General features: G+C 47.1%; 1 protein-coding gene across 4 annotated transcripts in view; it reads right to left on the bottom strand.

Moving 5' to 3' along the window:
* The window catches only part of arhgef12b (Rho guanine nucleotide exchange factor (GEF) 12b), a 60,403-nt gene that overhangs the window by 15,150 nt on the left and 20,734 nt on the right, over positions 1–24,519 (bottom strand). For 2 of the 4 annotated variants that reach the window (XM_072702433.1, XM_023816281.2), the window contains exons 2-18: positions 14,155–14,175; positions 12,814–12,908; positions 8,079–8,177; positions 7,004–7,053; positions 6,634–6,691; positions 6,330–6,538; positions 6,172–6,249; positions 5,777–5,896; positions 5,464–5,607; positions 5,218–5,352; positions 5,027–5,125; positions 4,827–4,937; positions 4,615–4,713; positions 2,960–3,002; positions 2,414–2,519; positions 1,936–2,073; positions 1,761–1,793 (exon numbers count right to left, since the gene is read on the bottom strand). In XM_072702433.1, the coding sequence (XP_072558534.1) occupies positions 1,761–1,793; positions 1,936–2,073; positions 2,414–2,519; positions 2,960–3,002; positions 4,615–4,713; positions 4,827–4,937; positions 5,027–5,125; positions 5,218–5,352; positions 5,464–5,607; positions 5,777–5,896; positions 6,172–6,249; positions 6,330–6,538; positions 6,634–6,691; positions 7,004–7,053; positions 8,079–8,177; positions 12,814–12,908; positions 14,155–14,175 (1,638 nt within the window). Of the gene's footprint in view, positions 1–1,760; positions 1,794–1,935; positions 2,074–2,413; positions 2,520–2,959; positions 3,003–4,614; positions 4,714–4,826; positions 4,938–5,026; positions 5,126–5,217; positions 5,353–5,463; positions 5,608–5,776; positions 5,897–6,171; positions 6,250–6,329; positions 6,539–6,633; positions 6,692–7,003; positions 7,054–8,078; positions 8,178–9,214; positions 9,239–12,813; positions 12,909–14,154; positions 14,176–24,519 lie in introns of those variants that run through there. The other 2 variants (XM_072702435.1, XM_072702434.1) reach the window with 2 other exon arrangements.

The raw sequence follows: 24,519 nt of genomic DNA on the forward strand, positions 1-24,519 counted from the left end.
CTATACAAGCAGTCTCCCGGTTACAAAAGAAATCTGTTCCCAAGTCAGTCTTTAAGTTGAATTTGTAGGCAAGTTGGAACAATAATTATACAGTACATAATAATAATTATTACTGTTCAGTAATAAAAAAAATTGACTACATATGGTACTGTACTGTACCTCGAGCCTACAAACTGAAGCAGCACAAGGTTTTCATGAGCGTCACAAAGTAGTGCATGGATTTATTATGAACCATTGTACTTAACTCATATTTTTTTTATATAAAAGGCTTTACGTCAGTCTGTTTGTAAGTACAAGCTGTCTTTAAGTCGGACGTTCTAAACCAGGGCACTGCCCGTTTACAATCATCTATACTTGTTTTCCTCTGGTTCTCTGAAAATCCACCAGGTGGCAGCACAGCACGCTGTTCACACACAGGACACCAGGGTAAGTGCTCGGCTATGGCGTGCTGCTATGAGCGCCTTTTTATAGCCACTGGGGAAGTGGAAGCTGAAAGCGGGCGGCGCTGTGCCACAGCTCCCGCGGGCGCAGAGACAGGCGCCGTGTGGCCTTCTGTCAGGCGAAGAGGCAGGCTCCGCATGCGGCAGGCCATCTGTCATGCTGAGCCACCCCCCCCCCACACACACACACACAGGGGGCCGCGCTTTAGTGCCCGGGACCATATGGGGTGGGAAGGCAGCGTATGGAGTGGGCGCTGCTGTGTGGATTGGGGGTGTGTAGGATACGCTCGTATAAGGCTCGCGTTAAATGCCACCACGACCAAACGCAGGTGGAATATGCACCAATAGGAAAATCAAGAAAATTATAAAAACTATAACATCAGTTTCTACGTGGAGCCATGCGATTCCCAGGGCCACATAATTCTCATTCCCTCCACACAGACTCCCCAGGGTTCTATTGTTCAAGACTTTTCCTGAGGCACAGATGCTATTCTCCACAAACACTATGTACAAACAGGTACAGAGACGTCTCCTGGTGACATCAGAGGGTGAGGTTCTTCAGAAAACAAAACAGGCTCTGTTCACAGCACACGCAGTTATATAACCTCCCGTGCAACACACAGGACGTTTTACAACTAAAGAAAAAAAAAAACCTAAATGTTCTTTTGGGGCGGAACGCGGATGTCCTGGACCGAGGACTTCTCTACCCTACAACACGGGGCAGTCCAGGCCCCGACAACATAGTGCCAAAACTGAAGTGCCAGGTCTCATTTCCAGTTCCTCACCTCACAGTTGCATGGCAGCGGTTTGGTCTATGACCTCCACATGGCCTGTATGTTTCCCAAAAGCTCCCGGTAATAATTTACATAGTTGGATCCATTCAATTGCACGGTTCCAACTATGTAACATGTAATGTTGTTAGCAACTATGCTTTTGGGAAACATACCCCTGGACGGCTCAGTCTGAAACCCTTATCTGCCATCCCAGCGCACTTGGCGGCACGTGGTGAATAGCCAGCCACAACCCTGCCCAGACTCTATCGGGCATCGGCTGATTGCGTGCACATCGGTCCCCCAGCAGGCTCATGGGCTGTGATGGCATCCTGGTTAAAGAGGCCACGTCTTCGCCAGGGACGCCCACTAAAAGCCACTTTTATGGGTGACTTTTAGGAACGGCGACGACGGGCAGCCTAGGCTTGTTAAACGCGGCCACTGATAAAGCTCAGGAAATGCGCCAAGGAGTCTGATCTGAACTCGGTTTATCAGCTCACGGGGGTGGGGGGGGGGGCAGAGCAGCCTGTGCAGGGGGGGAAACACTTACCACTTGTCCTCTTCTGTGGGGGGTGACGTCAGTCTGAAATAGAGCGAGAGAGAGAGAGAGAGAGGTCGGTGCACGCACACACACTGACAGATCACTGCAAAGCCACCAAGATTATGCCTAAACGGCATCTAATGGGGCTCATCGGGGTGTGGGGTGGGGTGGGGTGGGGGCTTACAGCACATCCTCTATCTTGGAGATGATTTGCTCTGCACAGGAGCGCTCCCTGTCCAGCGCCACCCGGCTCCTCACGCGCTCCGTGTCCAGGCGGTTCAGCTCCCCCTCGGCCAGAGTCAGGCCCATGTTGCGTTTCTGCCTGCATGTGCACATGAATGCACAAACCTCAACTTCCTGCTAATTTTGCACACTATGGATATTTACGATTATTATTTAACATCTGATATTTGTTACTACATCATGTCTTGACACTTAAGCTTCTGTTCACACCCTGGGACTCGGCCACCCTGCATTCTACTGCACACTGTACTGAGTATAATTGTGTACATGACTAATAAAACTTCAATAAAACTTCAAAAGCACCTCAGTGAGTATATGTGTGTGAAAATAACTAGCTTTCCATCAGTCTCCTTATAAGTGGATGCTTTTTTTTTAATAGTTATCACTTGCACACTCCTCCTGCCTTCCTGCCCTCTCACCGGAAGTCCTCCAGGTGTCGCTGGATGTCGGTGAGTAGGGAGTCCTGGAGTGACTGCACGTACAGCCTGTGGAGATCCTCTGGAATCAGCTCTGGCCTCCGCCGCTCTACGAGCCACACACACACACACACACACAAGCTTATTTTCGATATCAGGTGCTCACAGGCTCTGTACTTCCTATTCTCACCCCTTGTTTCACAACCCCAGCAGAAGGACATGCAAGACATTAAAGGCGCCTACTGCCTGTAACCTTGGCTCCCTTGTTTATATGTACAGTTAAACAGCATTATCTAACAAAACCGTTACACTGCTTAGCCACAAAAAAGGAAATAAAGTCACTCTATTGCTAAAATAAGGAATTTATGTGGCCTGTGTCTTAGCAACCAAGAAAACAGTTTTTGAAGGGCAAACACGCAACAGTGGCAAGAGAAAATAACATGGAATTGGCTGAAGATAACAGAGGAGTTCACAACATGGTGGCTCAGGAGAGATTGAGGGAGAGCATCTAAGTATCTACACTACATGGCGACACAGATACAAGCTTACCGAGGTCAGAGGCGATGAACTCTGGTACTGCTACTTTAAGGTTCTGAGCAAAGACAGAGAGAGAGAAGAATAAGATGACAATGTCACCTAGCTTGTCATACTATTGAAGATGACATGAGCCGGGAGGAGGGAACTGAGGGAGTGGCGGATGGAGGGGACATGGTGAGGGGGTCCTGCCGTCACCCTTTTCCTGAAATCTCACCCCCACGGTGGCTGTCTCTGAGTCCATCATGGTGCAGGAGAACCAAACAGTCAAATTCCAGGGGCAGGGAGGTGGGGCGCGAGCATATTCCCAACCAGCAGGAGCCTATACTGGAGGCAAAGGGGCTCCAACCACAACTGAAAGGTGATTGGCCCCCAGAGTGCTCCCTCCCCTGTCAATCATTGATTCAAAAGTTCATTGGCTACCGAATAGGGTTGACCCCTCTTCATGAACTTGGACCCATCTTATGCCCTCTGCCCCCTGGCCCCTAAAAAACTCCTAAAATTGCCCCTGTTGACTGACACCTCGTCTGCAGGGCAGAGATGCCGCTGCCTGATACTAGACCTGCTTTGCTCTAGCCTGTAGCACAGTCCCCCATGGCTCCCATCCTTAAGGCACGCTCTACCATAATCCATCCCCAAATCCCGTTATGGGATACGATGCCAAAATGTGCAGTCAGGACACCTTGGCACATGTGGGTCTGCCGTGAAGCATGTCACAGTCAAACTGAAGGTCAGGCCTCTGGACCAAGCACGTTAAATGCACCCGTGCAGATGGATCCAATAATAACAGAAGGTCGTCCTGGTCTAAAGGACAGTGTTTCGTTTCTTTGGGGGCACAGTACATTAACCTGCTCAGTCTATACCCATCACAAAAAGAACGATTCCCGGCCAAAAACAAACATCAGTCCATGGCGCTGGGAGTCCACTCCTGCACAGTGACACCAGTGCTAGGGGGAGTGTCTCTACCAGCCAGATTTAAAAACCAAAGTGGAGGACGGAATAACACTAATCCACTTATATCTCTCTCTCTCTCTCTCTCTGTCACCCCCCCCCTCCACCCCCACACACACACACACACACACACACACACACACACACACACACACACACACACACACACACACAGAGTGTACTGCTATGCATCTAAGGCTTTCTGAGCTCCTTTAGAGGTGTTTGGGGGTGGATGGGGGGGGCTAGGGTCTCCTTTTGCAGCCAGGACTGAGCCGGCAGCTAAAGGCACCCCCCCACCCTATGCAGGATTAGCAGAACCGGCCGGGGACATGCAGCACCTAGCAGACGGCTGAGTGCTGGGAGCGGGGAGAGCGAGGGTGGCACTTAGCAGTTACAGGTATACTCACAGTTTGTAAAAAAAAGTTGTCAAACAGCGGCTGGTAGTGCATCCATAAAAATCTTTACCATGGCACAAATGTATCTATGTTTTGCAGATGCAACACGGTATCTTGCAATCTGTGGTGCGCTTGTGCATTGAAGTGCCATGGCTTACTGGTGAAATCACAGGGTTTCTTAGTAAAAGTGCTTCCCTTGCATTTATTTTATTTTACATAATTTATCTGAAGTGATGTACAAGTGAGGTGAATGGCACATATCAAACATAGAGCTGTCAAGGACTGACTGGGCATAAGTGCCTGAGGGTGTCATCTGTGACTCACCGCTGTACGGTCCATGAAAAAAGTGCAGAGGTCGAGGAACACGCGACGGGTGTCTTTGGAGGTCGTCTGCTTGTACAGCTCGGCGTAGAGGTAGCCGAGCTGCGGGAGACAAGGACATATTGGACTTGGCGGGCTGAACCTGGATCAGTTCTGAAAGTCTGACTCATAATGAATGAGAGGCTAGCTTGGGCTGGAAGGAGAGGGCGGCGTACCAAGGGCGCTGGGTCAAACTGGGACACCACGTGGTGCAGGAAGGCTGCCAGGTGGGCAGGCCGCGACTTCAGCAGCTCCATGCTCTGGAAGCAGCTGCACTGGCCGTTCATCTGATGTAGAGAACGAGATGGGAAAAAAGTTTTGGGGGGAGTGGGGTTATTAGACGTACGGGGGTGGGGGGGGGACGACAGTGGCCTACCGGCTCCTGCTCTGACGTGAAATCCTCGTCTTCAGCTCCGATGATGAGGGCCGCTGCCCGTAAGGAAGGGCTTCCCACGTGGGACTGGCACTGTCCATCCTGACATAGGGAGGGGGGAGAACAGCAGGATCACTAAAGTGGACCGATCCAGCGATGAGACACGATGAGACAGCAAGGAGGGCAGGCCTCACCAGGTCTGGCGTATTCTCGGCCTCGGGGGAGGTGCATGAGTTGAGGCTGCCCCTGGGGGTACTCTTTGGGCTGTGAGTCGGTGTTTCTCTTTGGCATGGGCTGTCGGGGTAGGATGAGGGAAGGCCGGGCGGTACCTACGCAGGGAGAGAGGGAGGCCTCGTCAGGGCTGCACAGGAGCCAGGAAGTAAAGGATAGTTATGCCTCCCCATGCACAAGAACACACAACAGCCAGAAGGTGTACTGACGGACTGTGCGGAGATGTTGGTCCAGGAGCCGTCGAGGGTGCAGTCGCTCTGAGAGGACAGGATGGCATCCGCGTCTCCCAGGGCTCCCTCATCCGTCTCGCTCCACTGCAGGGTGTCCCCGGGCCGTGGGGAGGGCAGGCCATCCTGCAAGCACCACACAGTCACGGTGGCAGCCAGGGAATCACCATGACTCTACCTCGCAACACATACAGGGCCTTTTATAAGATCCCCTTCATGAAGCAGGACTATGTTTAGATATAAAATACAGATGCCAGTGATGACCGCGCGCACGCACGCACGCACACACACACACCTGTGCTCTGCCAGTGGCCTTGCTGAGCTCGCTCTGCAGCTGTGGAATGTGCTTCTTGGCTTCCTGAATCTCTTTCAGTAGTTTACGCGTGGGGTTCCTGCTATACTCCTCCTCCATGGCCTGTATCGGGGGGGGGGGGGGGGGGGCGTGGGGTATAGAAACATGCCACATTTCACAGGCTGGTCGTACAGTGCAGCTCACCAATCAAATTCACAGCCACAGGAGGCAGAGATTACTACAGCCGCCCCTTCAACCCACAACAAACTATTGGAAACTGAAAGAAGTTGAAAGTATATGAAAAACATGTATGAATTAACTGGGTAAAACCAGAGAGAAACCTCTGTAACCCCTCCTTCCCAGTAGGTCATGTGACTGAAAAGACAGGAAGAACTGGCCTGCAGGTCTTGCTGCTCCTTGGACAGCATCTTCTGCAGGATGTCCACCTTCTGGCTGTGCACAATGTTGTTCTCCTCCTGAGGGTAAAAGTGGGGTGAAGGAGGTGTGACACGGAGCAAGTGGCAGGGAGCGGAGGCAGCAGTGGTGAGGGCGTTACCCAGAGCGGCACGGGGGCTGTGATGGTGGTGTCTCGGCGGTCGGGGGGGCTGCAGGTACGCTCTCCATGCACAGATGCCGGGGACTGGGGGGAGGTGATGGGTGGGGGCTCCTGACCAGGCAGCGCCGCATCACCAACACCCTCGGACAGGGGGATCTGGTGCAGCCCCGGGGGTCTGCCCAGCACCGTGAGAGCGACATAGGAGCCCGCTGCAGAGGCCAAGCGAGAAAACGGAGGAGGGCTCAGAACGGGAGCAGTACTCTCACTGAGCTACATACCACAGATCAACCAGAAATTCACTTACATCGAATTAACTTCACAACTTCTACGTGGTTTGAATGTGTCACCAAGGTCCCGTTCACCTGCAGAGAAAAAAGGGGAGAAAATAAATCAGTTAAAATCAGGATCATTCAGGTCAGCTTAAACTTGCGCCCCTGTGCTCCCACCCTCCGAACTTCAGCGCTTTTAAAGCAGGACATGGAATCCTGACAATGTTCATGTTCCACTTTCGTATTGATTTTAGTGCAGCGAGACTGCTGCTGCTGCAATGATCCAGCAGGTGGCAGGCAGGAGCCAGAACAGAGGGGACTTTTTAAGGGGGGGGGGGGGTCCAGAGCAAAAGCTGCAGGAAGCAACACAGAGAAATGACTGGGGGGATCCTTCCATAGCTGTACCTTAATAATCCGGTCGCCCGTCTGAACCCCAGCACGCATTGCAGCGCCATCTATCAGAGGGAGGAGAGGAAAGCTGTAAAGACCCTGTTGACGGCCGCCAGCCAGGGATTTAATCATCCGTACAGAAGCATTGAGAAGCTGGAGACCCGAACATGAAGAAGTGGGAAGCCGTGTGTGTGTGTGTGTGTGTGTGTGTGTGTGCGCATGTGTGTGTCAGGCCTTTTAAGGGACGCCGGCATTAAAGCCCTTCCATACTAATGGCTACATTCACAAAGAATCTTTTCGGCCACTATGTAGGGTCGAAATGGCCATTCCTGAACTTTTAAGGGCGTATGAAATAAAGGAAATGTTCATCCGGGTGGGTTGCGGGGTGGGGGGACAAGCCCGCACACAGCTGCAGTACTGAATAAGAGGGCCACACTCAGATTGCTGAGGGCACTGAGAGGCACCATATCGACAGACAGATGGGGCTTTGTGGTGAGCTGGGCCAGTCCCGCATAAAGATTGCTTCTAGCTCTAAAACCCGTTCTAATGACATACAGGTAGCGCAGGACAGGCACCCCACCAGCAAAATGAGAGAGGCCTGAACCGAGGGGGCATCATTAAGGGATAATGCTCTAAAAGGTAGTGTGTGGTTGGGTCGGAGCAACGAGAAGCCCACGTGAGTGAATGGTGCCCCTGGTGGAGTACACAGTAAACAACACTTAATGCCAGACTCCGCCCCTCTCAAACTACCGGCGCTGGTGGCTTCATCCCCTCACACAGCAAACAGTAGTGTGAGGATGCAGGTTTACTAATGACTGGTACTGTGCACTATGTTTACATCCCAGAAACCCCCCTGTAGGAGTCCAACCCAGCATGGACGCAGCATCGGGTTAGTTATTTAATTTGAAAGTGACTTACAGGTCGATGATAATGTTTTATTGTGTTATAATACACATAATATTATGTTTCCAGGACATAATAGTGAAAGGTTCATATGAGTCACATAATTGCTTTACACAGTAGAAGACACAGCCGCACACGCGGGTGAGTTGCCGCGGAACCTCTGTCCTGTGGGCAGGGCAGCACTTACCTTCTTTGACGAGCTGCACAAACACCGGGTTGTCTCCGCTCACAGTCAGCCCGAAGCCATTGTCATCTTTCTGAATGATCACACATCGCTGGACGAGCCCTGGGGACGGAGACGGGGTTGGGACACCGGCTTCATGACGCCACACACCCATCGCCACTTCCCCGGCTCCGCCCACACCTGATGGCACGCGGCACACCGCACGGACGAGGACACACACGTGTGGGGAGAGTCACAAGGGTATCGTGCTGTTTGAGTTCTGGGGTACCTGGCGAGAGGGCGAGACCGCCACCCTGACCCACCGGCGGCCAGCAGCTGAGATACCGTGGTTATGCTATAGCCACTTCAGCCTACATGCCATGTTTATTAAAAGATTCACTGCTGAATGAGCATTCTAGGTCCCAGAGTCACCATTCTCACAATTCATTGGTCAGCCTGGTGAAGTGGGCTCCGCGATCTGATCTCTTGAGGGCCAGAGGTGGGCGGGTGTCCCAGCCGCTTGCACGAGCCCCTGGAGGACCTCACTCTCCCCACTGGTGGTGCCTTCCACAAACCCTCCCCTTCCCCGCCGGCCTGCCACCGCATAGGGGCCCCGCTGTTTCCCCGACGGCCGCTGGTGACACCCCCCTGCAGACCCAGCATCCTCAAGAGCCCCTTTGATGGGCAAAATGTCGCATTTGTTCTCCTCTGCAAGGCCTTTTGTGTCATCTCAAATTGAGCATTAGCTCATAGCTCGTTATTCCCCCTGTAGATGATTTCAGACCCTCACAGACCTTGGGAGGGAAAACAAACGTGGCAGCGACACACACACACACAAGCGCACACACATACACACCTGCTTCATTCGGTTAAATTCCCTCTGTTGAGGCCGCAGCCTAAATCTCAACCCATTCCCATCACTCACTTAAAAACCTTGACACAAACCACTCCACCACCCCCCCCCCCCAACCTCTCCACTGACATACTGGGCCCCACCAACCCCGCAGTGGCGCCTAACCATAGGCAAGGGGCAAAGCGGAGTAGCACAGCTGGAGGTGTGTGGGGAATGAGGAGGTGAGGTTAGGCAGACGGGGGCGGGAGCAAAAGCATGGGGGGGTGGGGGATTTTGGAGGCACACAGCTGGAGCAGCAGCAGCTTACCACAGGGCTCCGGCCTCCGATCAGACACAACGCCCTCGCTCCTCCGCAACGGCGGATCTATGTGCACGATAGTTACAGCGTGCCGCGACCGGGGCAGTCAAATGGGGGGGGGAAGAAACAAAGCAAATTAATGACAGGAGAAAGGAGGACCCCCATCTGCCCTGGGTGAGCCAAAGACGAGCCCTGCACTCGCATGCTTTCACCATGAACCCCCTCAACCTTTGAGGGACTGAAAATCACGAAAACAATAAAAAGCACTACTGAAACCACGATGATAAAATAAAATAAAAAAATACACCGATAACAATGGATATAGACTCAATCACACTCAGTGTTCTAGATGCTTATAAACTCGCATGACGGCATGAGATCGGAGCACAGGCCAAATGAGAAGGAATCAGCTGCAGGCATAAGATGGAACAAGCCGGAGGGCAGATGAGGTGGAGATTAGGGCTATTAAAACCATGCTAAACACAGAGGAAGGTCAGCCAAAGGAGAGTGCCTGTACCCACACCAACACTAACACCAACACCCGTAATAGCCCAAGTGAGGAAAAGCAGATGTATGCAGAGGACTTCCCAAACACACCTGCAGAAAAGTGTGGAACACGCCATTTGGGTGGACACAGGCCTGATCCTATTATCCAACTAAACTAAACTAAAACAACTAAAGCAGGGCAGGGTAGGGTTTTTTTTTTGTACGGAATTCTTAAAATGGCTGTAATATATTATAGGGCTGGATGATGTATAATATTAACTAAAACAGTAACCACCTAACGGAGGGTATAGACAGGATATCTGGTTTTGGTAGCCCGTCCAAAGACAGCACTGCACTGCTGACGTTATCATATAGAGGGTTCTTAGCATGGTTATCTCTGCTTGTTGCAGGCTTGAGCTGCTGTCTTTAGCACAAGATAAGTGGCGCCCTGGCGCTCTTCAGCCTCACCCGGATGGCCCTTCTAAACAGATGGCCCTCCCTGGGGCCGAAAAATTAAATTCAAGGTCCTCTAATGGCTGTTATGACACATGCAGTGAGATATGGATCAGAGAGATTGTGATGTCATTTACTTCTGCTCATTGATGATCTTCAATACCATGTGCAGCTTGAAGAGGTTGTAATCAGTGTGGAAACCAAACTCTTAGCAGATGGACTAGTTGTCCACATACAGTACCAGACAAAAGTTTGAACACACCTGCTTTTAATGCATTTGTGTCTATTTTAGCTGTTATTCACCATATAATAAAATGCCTTGAGGAAATGATGTAATACATATCAAATACTACAATGATCAAGAGATGTATTCGGCATCTCAAAATATTCTCAAATTTTAGGCTCTTCAAAATAATCCCTTTTTGCTTTGATGACAGCATTGCAGACTCCTGGCATTCTTTCAATTCAATCAGCTTCCAGATGGAGCCACCTGGAATGCTTCTCCAACAGTACTGAAGAAGTTTTCACAAGTTCTGGGTGCAAACTGACTACTTTACTCTTTGATCCAACTCATCCCATACCAGCTCTATGGGGTTTACGTCAGGGGACTGTGGGGGCCAGGTCATCTGTCACAGCAGTCCATCTCTTGCCTTGTTCACAAGATAGTATAGTACTTACTAGGGGTGTAACAATACATCGATTTGTATCGATATATAGATTCAACGGCAAACGATCCGATGCATCGATGTGACCGCATAAATATCGATACATGCGTTTTTATTTTCTGGCCTGTTCCAGTATTGTTTTCATGATCCACTCCGACGTATACATGGTCTACACCAGGGGTGCCCAATACGTCGATCGCGACCTACTGGTCGATCGCAAAGGTAGTGTGGGCAGATCGTATGGCATAAAAAACAGAGGATGGATGACGCGTTCAACCGCGCCAGCTGCTGCAAGCTACCGAGTCGCCTAGTTAGCCTCCAATTTATTTCTACTAAACTTAAGAAAGGGTATAAAAATGAATGGGGGAGCTGGACCAAGTAAGAAGCCTCTAGCACAAGAGAGGGTCATACGAGCAGGTCATGACAGTTATGAACATACTTTTTGTTACACTTTTGTATTTGTCAGGAGAAGACTTGATTCAAAATAAAAATTAGTCACCATGTTAATCTACATCCATCCAAAGTTTTTATTTTTACCGTATTGCACTTCATTTTGCTTGATTTATGGGACATACTTGACTACACTAGATTTTGTTTACAGTTCCCAATAAAATATGATTAAATGCTAATTATACTTGCCTTTTTTAATCCATTGAAATGTAAATGATAGTGTGAGATTTCATCATTTCGACTACTACCCCTAGTATCGAACTGAATCGAATCATATCGTATCGCATCGTGGGAATTTCTGAGGTATCAAAAAAAATCGAACTGTTGGCTTAAGGAATCGATACTGTATCGTATCGCGAAGAAAGCTGTGATTTACACCCCTAGTACTGACTACCTCAAGGTAATAACCCCAAGGTATGCTTAGGGTCATTATATTGTTGAAAAACAATTTTCAGCAGTTGTGTCCAGACTTGACTGGAACTGTGAAAAGCCAATGTTTAACTATTGACATCTAAAGGCGTTTTCCCACGGCAGCTGGTACCGAACTTTTGGTACTTCAAGAAAGTACTGTAAGTACAGTACTTCAAGGTGTTGGTTTTCCACTGCTGAAAAAACTGGTACTGCCGCCAAATGACATCACAGCGCAGGGCAGGGTTTTTTTTTTTACGGAATTCTTAAAATGGCTGTAATATATTATAGGGCTGGATGATGTGTAATATTAATACCACATGGTATGCACATCCAATTCTTACATTGCTAGTCAGCTATATTAGGATAAGACTTTTTCTCACTTTCAGTTCTATACGGATAGCATTAAGCTTCACCAAAATATTTTTAATCATTCATTTCATAGATTCTTATATGTTTAAAGTTCACCTCCGCTGCTCTTGCATGAGTGCTGCATACGTTCCGAGACAATCGTAATCATTTTCATCCTGGTCATTTAAATCACTCGAAGTCTGGTTTGTGAGAAATTTATGATACAAAATTACATTGCACAATGCTAGGTGCTGTATTAGTATTTTCAACAAAATACTTTTTAATTTCTTGTCATGTCATCCAGATCTTTCTGTTGTATATGTTCTTACGACCAAATTGCATTTTTTTTTATATAGTTTATCATTATTTTCTGAGCCCGCAACTGTATGTATTCTGAGTGCTGTTTGTATTGTGTTTCAGTGGCAGGCTATTTAGATAACCAATCGACAAAGAAAGTGTTTCAAGTCTCACCCCAAAGTACCGAAGTACCAAAGTAGTACACCAGCTGGTTTGGCACTTTCAGAACTGGAACTTTTGGTACTGGTACTCAACCAGACGTCAGTGGAAAGGCAAAAGCACCAAAAGTACCGCGCCGATAGTACCGTACCTAGTGCGGTGGAAAAGCGCCCTAAAATGCACCACATACATACTTTAGCACTCCCATGCTAGTCTGCCCTAATGTTTTTAGGAGAGTAACTTTAATGTGTGGGAGGGCTCCATCGATCAAAGCAGGACTGGTGTCAGCCATGAGAGACATGGCAGACGTGTGTATGCAATAAGTGTTGCTGATATTACCTGTGGGGTCAAAGTCATGCGAGGTGGGCACGCTGGGTTTGTCGCTCTTGGGCTTCTTGTCTGGTGGGTGGTCCTTGCTGAGAATGCTGCCTGTCCTGTGAGACACGAAGATACACAGCCTTGGAGGGGTGGGGACGGCGTGACACTCCAGCCTGGCCAGGCTTCTGCGACCATCTCTTTCCGGGTGCTCAAGGACCCGTCGGTGCACTGGTTTCCATTTTACATTGGTGCTCGATGCCGTGAATAACGTTATTAATAACTGCTGCCGTACACCTGTTATTTCAGATATTAATTGGTTTTTTAATAAAGAGGCACCTCTGTCCTGAATGACAGGGGGCACCAAAGGATCATTTCCCCTGTGGCTGGCCATGACCCAGACAGGCATTACCAAGAAGGTCCATTGTGCCTTTCGGCCTGGGGAACAGTCTTCTCTGGACTTAAACACATTCTTGCACACATAATTACATACGATTGTTTCTCTAATATCATGCAAAGCCAGTTTGTCTGACTCCTAATTACAACTCAATTTTGTTAAGGACAGCGGGCCCCATTCACAAGTGCTCAAAGGACTCACAAGGTCAGCACGAAACAAAGGAAACAAAATGAAGAGCACGTTTGCAGTTACAGCGTGACATAGCCAAAAGCCATCCCTTCTGATCGCTTATCCATCTCCAAATTCCTTGAATAGCACTTGCCAACATTTCACAGAAGCTACTTCCTGCTAGAAGGCATCCTAAGCCTAAGGACTGATGGCACTTTATGCAGAAAAACATTTCACAGCATTTTGCACCATACCATGGGTGTGACTTCCCTGGGGTTACTATTGGCCTGAGTCCTATGCCTCACACCCATCACTGCGTCTGTTCCATGTCTCTGAACTCTGGGATAATGATTCAGATATTAAGGTCCAAGACTAAAACCAGGCTAAGCCTTGCGCTTAAGCTTAAATTTATAAAAGGAAATCCTAAGTTTAAGGCATATAACTGGACCACGTCTAAGACCTCAGCCTTTGCTTGGGTCAGACCCTAAACTCTGGATCTATGATGAGTCACGTCTATAGTTCAGATCCACAAGTGGGCTGCACATCCAGAAGGCCTAAGCTCTGACAGAGACCCTCAGACCCAGCAGGGAGGTCAGGTCCCTTGGCACAGCTGGCTCACGCCATCTGTGACAGTCCTCTGTTCCTCAGAGAGTGCAGCAGAGGGGTCCGACGCAGAAGGAGGCCCTTTGTGTCCCCTTTCGCATTTCGCTCAGATGTGGGTGCGAAACGGTTGCACAGACTGCAGAGTATCTAACAGAATTGTACAGCATGAGAATAAAGCATGAAAAGGGTGTTCTTACCTGGTCGGTTTTTTAGGATACCTGAAAGACAAGAGACAAGAGATTTCTTGTTAAGGATAAGTGGATTACAGTCTACAACATTAATGAGCAGTCGACCAATTAACACAGCCATGTTAAAAATGCCAGTCTAAGCACTCCCATATCGTCTCCCCACTGGAGAAAATCCAGTATAATCAAATCAATATACCCTGGGACACTATCAGCACTGTTCAATTCACGCCAACTGGCTTGAGAGTTAGCAGGAAATGCAGCACCCGCATGTTTTGACCAAACACAGGCATCCGCCATTCATCAGCATTCATCAGATGATTAAACTTAAAGAGTGCTATCGTGTTTAACTGAATCCAATTTCCTACCCACTTTGCAGAGCCAGTTTAGTCTGCAGCCTAGGATAAAATAACTTTCTGGCTTTGATTCCAAAAGACACTGCCACAGCATCCCTCAGCCTGATTATGATTTTTCTGCTAATAAATTAAAATATATACAACATTAAAACAAGCAAGTCACCCCCATTGTCGCTAAAAGACAAGTCTTTTCAGACGTGAGAAAACAACCCGTGTATAAGCTATGAGACACCCCCTCCTCCCTTATTTTTTTATAAATAGCTGGGGCTTATGGTCCCCCCCCCCTTCACTGGGTGGTTTTTGTATTTGTAGCTGTTCCTTCCCTTAAACAATGGCCCAGCACTGGGAACAATGGTGCTCACGTCAACCCGACTGACTACACTGAGGCATTGTGGGACAGATTCCCGGAAACAGTGAGCAGCACTGGCTCAGCTCCCGTTTCCTGAGTGTGTGAAAGGGGGAGTGGGAGACACAGGGGAAAGCAAGGCAGGGGGAGGGGGGGGGTGGCTTTGGCAATGAGCTCCCAATGTGCCTCTGCACAAGACTGCCTCAGTGGCCCCAGAATGTCTCTGGGCCACGACAAGTGGAGAGTCAGGGGAACTAAAGAGGCCATTTTGATCGTCGCTCAGTGGTTCAGGAGGGGTGACCTGCTTTTTTTTTTGTCTAACTAGGGATATCCATCGGGGCTGTACTGTGACAGCATGCTTCACAAAAAGATGCAGTTGTACAAACACATCAAGGCAAACTGGACAGTTAAAACAATATGATCACAGGGGACTAGGAGAGACAGGATTGGAGGGAATTCATAAGTATTTCTACGCATCAGTCCGCACACAGTCATCTGGAAAGGTGGAGCATTCAAACTTACCTGGAATTAAAAAAAAGGCAGAAGTCAATCAATAGTGGGAGATCACTTACGGAAAGATGAAATTTACACAATAGCCTAACCACAGTAAGCTGCAGGGGAATGTTTTTAAACCTCTGAAGTTAAGAAAAAAGAAACCTTTCTTCAACTCTAACCAAATGAGCTGACTTTTCCCAGAAAAGGTGACCGAACTGAAACACTGAGAAATTTGCTCCGTTTCCAATTTTCCATCCTTGAAAGATCACTTTCCATGATTAAAGAGAAGGTCCAAACTGGAAAGTCCTATTTAATCTTCAAGACTGCTTGTCACCCAGCCGAAGACTTTAAGAAAATTAAATGGTAAATGTGAATCACTGAGCACAGGCGAGGTGGGTACAAAATGTGATACCTGTGAAATTACAGGTAAATGTTAGAGCTCATTTAAACACCTGCAGCACAAAACATGTCAAAACAGGGCATTCTGAAGCAGGCGAATGCCGTGCTGCAACAAAGTCAGCAATCATGACCATCCAAAAAGGCCGGATACTACACAGGCACCATGCATCCACTGGGAGAACTGAATACATTTAAAATGTAATATGACTCAGTGGCCTTCAGTATGGAACCATTTACTGAATTACCACGTGCTCCACGTTCTTCACAGTCACAGAGAACCCCTTTCAGGCCTTCTCTGGTGAGCTGAATGATCCATTGATGACCAAAAACCTAACAGCTTTGGCCTCAAGTGGACATGCCCGGACACCACCAGGCCGCAGCAAAGGCAGCAGAGACTGAAGACCCAACGATGATTTGAAAAGATGAGAGGAAACTGCGAAAGGCGAAGCAGATGGTCTTTGTTTTGACACTTGCTTGGCCTGTATTTAAGAATTCTGAATTCAGAACTGAGCATTTTTGCAAGGGGTCAGGAAATGAGCTTGAGAGGGAGGAGCAGGGACTGGTGGGAGGGACTACAAGATGGAAGGGGGAGGGGACTAGGCACGAGTTGAAATGAGACTTTTTGTGCCTTGAAAGAAGCACAGCATGTCTGGCCAAAAATCAGCTGGGTCGGGGACACCCCCGAGTGGCGAAGGAACTGCAGAACTTTCAAAGCTTTCAAAACACGCTTCAGTGGATGTTGGGGAGGGGGAACTGGGGGGTGCACTGGCGGCTGAGGCCACATGTGAAGAGGAAGCTGTCTGGAATCTGGCATGCCCCCCCCCCAAAAAAAAACAAACAAAAAAAACAAACAGGAAAAAAAAAAAATCAGGAGACAAAACAGAGCTGGTGATTTCGCCCTTTCTACCAGTCTGTGTAATGTTTGTTGGACAGCTAGTTGGTGTCTCTTTCTGTCAGCTGAACACCTCGGGTGTGCCAATAGCAGGGGAGGCCTTGAAATAAAACACTCTTGTATAGGAGCTCTGGACTGGTAAGTAATACTCAGCGATTAATAAATGTTTAACAAAATAAATTAAGGCTGCAATGGGCCCCACTTTAAACAGCCTGCTGTTCTAGATCGGCTGTGTCACCATTTGTATGTTTGTAAATTAAACCCACACTGCTGGTCCAAGATTCATCCCTGATGCTAAAGCATTGGGAAATGACTCCAGCTGCAAACAAGACATTGCTCTGGAGGCAAGCAGTGCCACAGCAACATGGGACACCTTAAGTAGCATCCTGAGCTGGTCTACCACACTTTGGTAGGTTTTAAAACCTCGCCATTCTGCTCTGCAGCGAATCACAGGACAGCTGGGATGCCCCATTCTGCAGCTGGTTGCCTTCAAGAGCTGGCATACCTGGTGCACCTCTTTGACTGCTCTCTGGTCCAATTCCCACTAACAGGACACCAGGGATCCTTGAGGAGACTGGAGAGATAAGCCTTGTGTCCCAGTGTACATTGTCGTTATCATCACAGAGGACATAGGGGACCTCAGTACTAGGCCAGCAAGGTCAGGGTAAAACTGGCTAAAAAAAAAAATAGCAAAGATCCTGCAGATGACAGCTAAGATGATATTTCGTGGGTGAATTATGCTGACTTTCAGCAAATGTAATAGGTGCCTGGGACCAGGACAGAGGCTTAAGAGCCTCACAAAACTATGTGGGTTCAAGCCTGTAGAAGGGAGTTGATGTTGAACCATTCAAGGCATTTGATTAATTTCATATTAAGCTATATAACATCTCTCTTTCCCTATGAGTTCTCCCAGTCAGGGTTGTGGGGGTGGGGGTGGGGGTGGGAGTTACGGAGCATATCTTTGGAAGATAGGGCAAAAGGCAGGAGTACATAAGATGGGATGCCAGTCTGCCACAGGGCTAAGTTCCCTAAGCAATAATAATGATAATCAGGGGTGTAAAGCTGTATTGTCATGAATCAAGGTTTAAATCCATTATGACTGTCATGATGTTAAATATTTGAGTTCACTTTTTTAAATGAATTTTGCATCTCTTATTTTATGTTATTTAAACATAATTTTAGTCATGCCAACAGAGGCATTGCCTTTGGTTTACAACTGTTCCCAATTGTACTTGTATGCAGTTTAACTAATAAGTAATTTCAAACAGACTGTACTGTACTGAAATTGTACCAAACCATACACCCAAAGGTTTATACTGAACCATAAAATCTGTTTACTGTTACATCCCTACTAGCTATGGCAGCAATGGTCAAGACTCTGGGTAGCTAACTAGCTAAGTAAAAAGTAATGCTAGCCTTAGAGATGCACAATATATCTGCTTACATATCAATATTGGGAGATATTCATTAAAATTCAAGATATTGACATTAGACCTGCCACGATAATTATGTTATCAACTTATCGCACAATATATAGACATAACCTCAATCTGACTTCAAAATTGGCAAATTGGGTTTACATAAGAATGAATGCCCCCAACATTTTAGCCTGTTGTGCCGCCTCTGCTCTCTCTACTCTGTGCCATAAGCATGGCTCAGGGCTGATTCATACTTCACGTGAAAGCATGCATGCCATAGCACACGGGACACAGAGCCAGACTGTCGGCAGTCCCGAATGTTCATACTTCTAGCTTTAACACGCCACACGAAGCAACTTTTAAAAGTCGTGTGTATGAAGGGTGGTATGGATGTTATAAGAATAAAAATGAATTTCCATCAATAATCGAATAATTCACAGATTAATCTCACAATTCCCAGATTAATCATTCTTATAATATAATATAATGTCCAGGGAGAACGTGTGGCTCAGTGGGCTAAGCCTCTGGGCCTGTGATCGGACAGTCAACAATTCAAGCCTGGCCTTGGCATATCTGTGGGCCCTTAGGCCAGGTCCTTAACTCCCAGCTCCCAGGGCGCCATTACAGGTCGTTGCCCTTCCCTGCCAAGCCTGCTCTCACCTGGGAGCAAGATGGCAAAATGGGAGGCAAAAAGAGAATTTCCCCCGTGGGGATCAATAAAAGTGTTATCATTATCATTGTAATATAAACCATTACAGTTAGCATGAAGCAGGAACCAACCAGGCGTTGCAGAGTTCACACTCGGTCACAAATACAGTTCATTTAGGCACTCCGATTCACTTATGTTCATGTTTTGGACAGTGTAAAGAAACCAAAGTATCTGCCGAAAACCTATGCATGCACAAGGTGAACATGCAAACTTCACATACACAAATTGTGGTGTGCTGCGACAGCACTACCCACTATATCACTGTGCTGCCCTTGACTTGCACAATGTGTGATGTTAATACCACCTTGGCATTTCATGCATATGCAATTGCCACATGGCAAGGAGCATACCAGTCTGCTGGGTAGCGGCCATCACTAAGGTTAATTAAAAAAAATAAGAAAATTACTTCTGTATAAAGTTTACCGCCGCTGCTTTTGCGTGAGCTCTGCAGGCACTCTCTGAGACAATCATACTCATTCTCATCCAAGCTGTCGGACTCACTCACGGACCATGTGGCGCATTTGTGAGAAATTAAACAAAAATGAATGAAACCACGAAAAGTGAACAAGTGGTTAAAAAAGACATTTGCCTTCCACTACATGGAAATATTTTGTATTCCAGAAAGGATATTGAACAAAACTCATGACATTTTCAACTCCAAATATCGCTAAAACTTAAAATACCACAAAGAGGATTTTTGGCAATTAGGATCAGCCTTATCAGCTCTCAGCTTGTACTGTACAAAGTTAATCCTGTATGTGGACTGTGACCAAAGACATGCTCAGAAAGGTAGGCAGCTAAGTCATGTTCAGTCCGCATCAGCATGCCTAAACTAAACTAAAACTCAAGTCAATCAGGAATGTGACTTGGGTAACTTTAGTGTAGCAGCATAAAAAGAATGGAATGAAGTGAGCGGTTCTGGCGAAGTCTAGAGGACACCCCTACGAGCGTAATTATCATGCCTAAATCAGTTGTCTGCCCAAAATGTAACCCCAAGGCTAAAGAAAACCCTGCCAACCTGACTAGGGCACCTCTGAACTCAAAATACATGTTCCTTCCCAAAAACCTATTAATTCATCTGAAATGGGCGCCACAGTTGGATATAGGAAATGGCTAGATTTTTCTACACATAGAATGCTGAAGCTGCAAGGTGTTTGATGGTGGAAACTCTGATAAGGCACATCTAGGGGCAGAATGCCCTCCCAATCCAATAGAGGTGTGCTCGCGCAAAGCCACAGCTAAAACGTGAAGGAACATGGAGGCTGACACCCAGAAACCAACCCCTCCACACAATTAGTCATAAAACAATAAAATTCCTCAATTTCAACAGTTATGTTGAAAACAGGGTAGTAGCTGGAATTTCTAATACTGCTCAAAAAAATCATTGCATCTTCACCCGGCATATAGTACGAACAAGTACTATACGCCGGGTGCTTTTAATTACACATTTCTGGCACATTCTTCTCCAGGGGAGGAGTATAGATAATAGCAGGAGAATAAAGAGAGATGTTGCAAGCAACATAGCCTGTTGGTAAATGAGGTGGTGCTTTTGGGGTCGGGGGCAGTGTGGAAGAGTGCTAAAAAGGAGGTTCTTGCCGATAAGAGTTCTTCCCCCCCACTCCTCTTCGCTCGGAGTGCTGGGGGGTGGAAGAAGCCCTGAGGGATTTCTCTGTTTCTGCCCCAATAACCTCAATCAGTGTACATCCCAATGCAGCTCACCGATGTACATTTCTTCATGCTAGACTGTCTGTTCGTGTTGTATTATCAGACTGAGTGCTGAGTAGGAATGAAAGGCTAAGAGAATCAGAAAGCCAGGGGCATTGGGGGGAGGGGAGGGCAGGGACAGTGCAACATCATGTTTGACATGTGCACAAGTGGCTGGACGGTATACAGTGGGGGAGGGGTGTATCCATCAAACAGAGGTAATCTGGAATCATGGCACGCTAACCTCCTCTGGTTTATTATCTTAATTGCAAGGAAATAAAATAAAAATAGGACATGGTGCAGAGACACATAAATAGCACCTTCTGGTGCCACCTCCAAAAAGCCTCCCCTCAGAAGCAGCACAACCCAGAACATTAAGTCATCTAGGCAGAAACAGGGGATCAATGCTGTTGACTAGTCAGGTGTGTCCACCACTATAGAAAAGAACCATGATCAGTTCCCATAGTTGCAAGGCACCCATGGCAATGCAACCTCAGGACATCCAGGAGATCCAGAAATGTGAGCACCTACAATGAAAGTAGAGGTTTGTGGCGACTAGCAACTGGGAAATTGTACCAGAGAGACCCAACCATGTACCTTCCTCTTCCAAAAATCACATCCAGCCTGTCTGGAAAGCCCCAAATGACATTCATTCACACACTCCTGGACAGGTCAATGTCACAGTCCAGGCAGGATGGAGGAGGGTGAGGGGGACATGCAGAAAGGGCTTCCTGCAACTAGTCAGACCTCATTTCAGTTCCTGTCCTGTTGTAGGGAATAGAGAGGTGAAAGGAAGCAGAACACAAGGAGCCCAATAAAAACAAAGGAATATTCAGATTATGGAAAAAGTGCATCATTGTAAATGGTTTAAACAACATTTCATAAGCTTTCCAATGAAGTAGAAAAAAGTAGTCATAGTGTGAAAAACTTAACTGTATGGGGTAAAGCCACCAAAAATAAGAATACTCCTGACAAAACCAAATTCTTTTCTATAAGTCCCATTTGGTAAAGATGAATATTATGCTTTGGCATGGAAGTGAATCAGAAACAAGAGGGTCAATGCAATAAATATTGATGTAAGTTCTACACGCCAGCCCCAGTTCGAATGACTGTGGCTATTTTTGTTTTCTTGTAACATCACACTCAGCAACTCATATCCAAATATAAGTTTCCAGGTCCAATTCTTAAAAAGCCATTTCTTTCATATTAAAGACCCCAATATCTACATATTCCATGGTAACCAATTCAACACTAACTTCAGAGAACATGGTTTACATTCTCTCCTAGGCTACCACCACACCGATAGTGTGATAGCCGAGGGATAGCTGAGGGGACTCCTTCAAATTAAAGTATGGTGAGGCAATGGCCATTTCAGATATTTCAGAGCAGAACATCCAGTTAATCGCTCTGTATCTCTGATGTGATGCTTAACATCATACCAGTATCAGGAGGCCATGCACTTCTATACTGACCAAACCTAATATTCTCTCTCCATGAGGTGCTACACCATTGCTCTGTTCTGTGCCCCTTGCCTACCATAAAGGCACACTTTGGCTGCATGAAAGACATTCACTGCGGCATCACATCAAGCAAATGGAGCGGAAAGAGGGATTAGACAAATCTGGGAGAACTCATTTATAAATCATTTTCATTGTCACCAAGGTGACTCCTATAGCCGTATTCATTTGTACTGCTGGATTCCCTAATATAATGAAGTACTTTCCTCAAGAATTCTGCAACGCTGGCCCTCAATCGGACATGTCTAATCCCTTAGTGCCCCAAAATACCAGCTGAAACTGTGTGAAAAACAAGAGGAGTAAAGCAGTGGGTTTTTACAATGGGCCCAAACAAAGAGAGCATATGAATTAACATGCCAGGTGCCTCCAGAAAATTCACTAGGGTCAGGGGTCATGAGGTGTAGTGTTAGGGGTGGAGCTTCTAAAACGCAAGCGTGACTGATAACTCCACTTTCCCAGCAGATGACAATCTGGCAACTCGACGGTTACATGGTGTGCAGGTTGCCAGACAAAGACAATCCTCAGACTGTCCCCATCATGCTTCTTCAGGAAGCAGACAGTCATTCCCACACAAACAGTTTGGTCTGTTTAATCTCATATCACCGCTTTCAAGTGATTTCAGCTGGTAAACATGGACCTAAAACTCCTGTGCTATCTGATCTTTATCTCCAACTTTATCCGACAGGTTTCATGTAATTTCTAACTAGTCACAAAATCAACAATACTGCTTGTGTGTCTATGTGGAGGGGGTTGGTGGGGGGGGGGGGGGGGGGGGGGGTTAGGACTTTGACCAGTAAAAGCAAAGCACATGACATCACTGACAATGAAGTCAGCCATGACAAACAAAATATTAGATCTTGCTAAAACCATACTTTAGCCTGATAAATATATTCAGGTTTAGCAGATTTCTTCCATGTGAATGTGCTTTGATAGTCAGAAAGAGCTATAATGACCGAAAGTGTACTGCAAATGTAAGCATGTATGTGACCCAATGATGCTGTATTGACACAGTGGGAACATTGAGTGCAGACCTGCAGCTCATCATACTGATAGTGGGAACATGATCAGTATGTCTTAATCCCAAGAGCTAATGTGAAAAAGCTCCTTTACAAACAAGTTACTGAGTGAAAGATGGTACGAGGACTTCGTTAGCGAAATTGTGGCAAGCTGCTGGGTTGGACCACCCAGGTGAGGGCCACAGGGACAGCACCCTACCCCCGTTAAATCAGCCTCAGCAGAATGACACAACTTACCCCTTTCCTCCCTCCCCAGTCTGAGAAAAACTACTCCACAGCATTCTGTGGATCTGGAGGGAAGGAACGCCCCCTCATTCCCAAACTGTCACCCCTGACGCCCTACTTATCAGCCAGTTAATGGGACCATTTGCCAGCCAACTATGGATCAAGTGACACTAGCTGCCTGTCCCAATGATTAGTGGACACTTTGGGGATTTGCAATTACAAGCATCTTGCTTTAACTGGTGACCTGCGGTGCTGCTAGTGGCCTTGATTAGAGGCTACGGTCAGCTGAGATCACTGCAGCAGGATCACCGGAAACAAATTCCGACCACTGAATATTCATGAATTCATAATAATGCACCCTGAAACACATGGCCATGGGAAGAGTCCTGAAAGTTACAGTATGTCTCAGCGATTAAATTACTGTCATCAGCGTCAATGGAAGGATGGCTGAAGAACAGTCTCTCCACACCACTGAGCACATCAATACTAAGCAAGCTACAATTACAGAATCAATTACATCTGACTAAACCAGAAACAATCAGTTACCCATCGGCAGCATTTGCACAGAGGTCCACAGAATGAAGCTAAAAGCCTGAAACAGGATTATTGCACAAGATTACACAATAGTATTATTGTCGTTGCTTACCCAATGTGTATACCCAAAGCAATTCACAATTTAATCCAGTGAAACAGCTGTATATTTTACCAGAGAAAATCAAGTTAAACAACATACAATTGGGTTGGACTGAACTGGCATAAATCACTTTCTGGTTACTGGTGGCTACCCAGCAAAACCAAATAAATTACAAGTTTGCCGATAATATTTTAAATATACTAACAGATCAGCTTCATCTTAACCAAAGGTATATGAACAAGTAAAGGTACCATCACCCCACACATGCTAGACTAACATGCCAAGAACATAACCCTATAAATCAGATGCACAAGTACAGTAGACCTACACAGAATTCCAAGGACCCTTTTTCCCCACCCCAGTCGATCTCCAACCTTCAGACCACGCCTGTCCTTTAGCCCTGTGCCAAACAAGTCCTCTATTCTAACCCGATATGATTCTGAGCAGACGGACCTACATGCCTCACTGACAATCTGTGTGGTTTCAAAAATACCCGCATGACCTGCCAAACACAAAACAGCTGGCAAGTGACACTCAGGACAATGCAAAGGGCAGGAAGGGAATTTACGCAAATCGGAAATTAGAAACAGGGCAGGGCCGACCTACAAGGACAATGGCAGACGGGGCAGATGCATTTTGTGGTTGGTCAGGTGACCACAGCAGCGG

The sequence above is a fragment of the Paramormyrops kingsleyae genome, chromosome 18, assembly GCF_048594095.1.
Source record: "Paramormyrops kingsleyae isolate MSU_618 chromosome 18, PKINGS_0.4, whole genome shotgun sequence".
Taxonomy (NCBI): domain Eukaryota; kingdom Metazoa; phylum Chordata; class Actinopteri; order Osteoglossiformes; family Mormyridae; genus Paramormyrops; species Paramormyrops kingsleyae.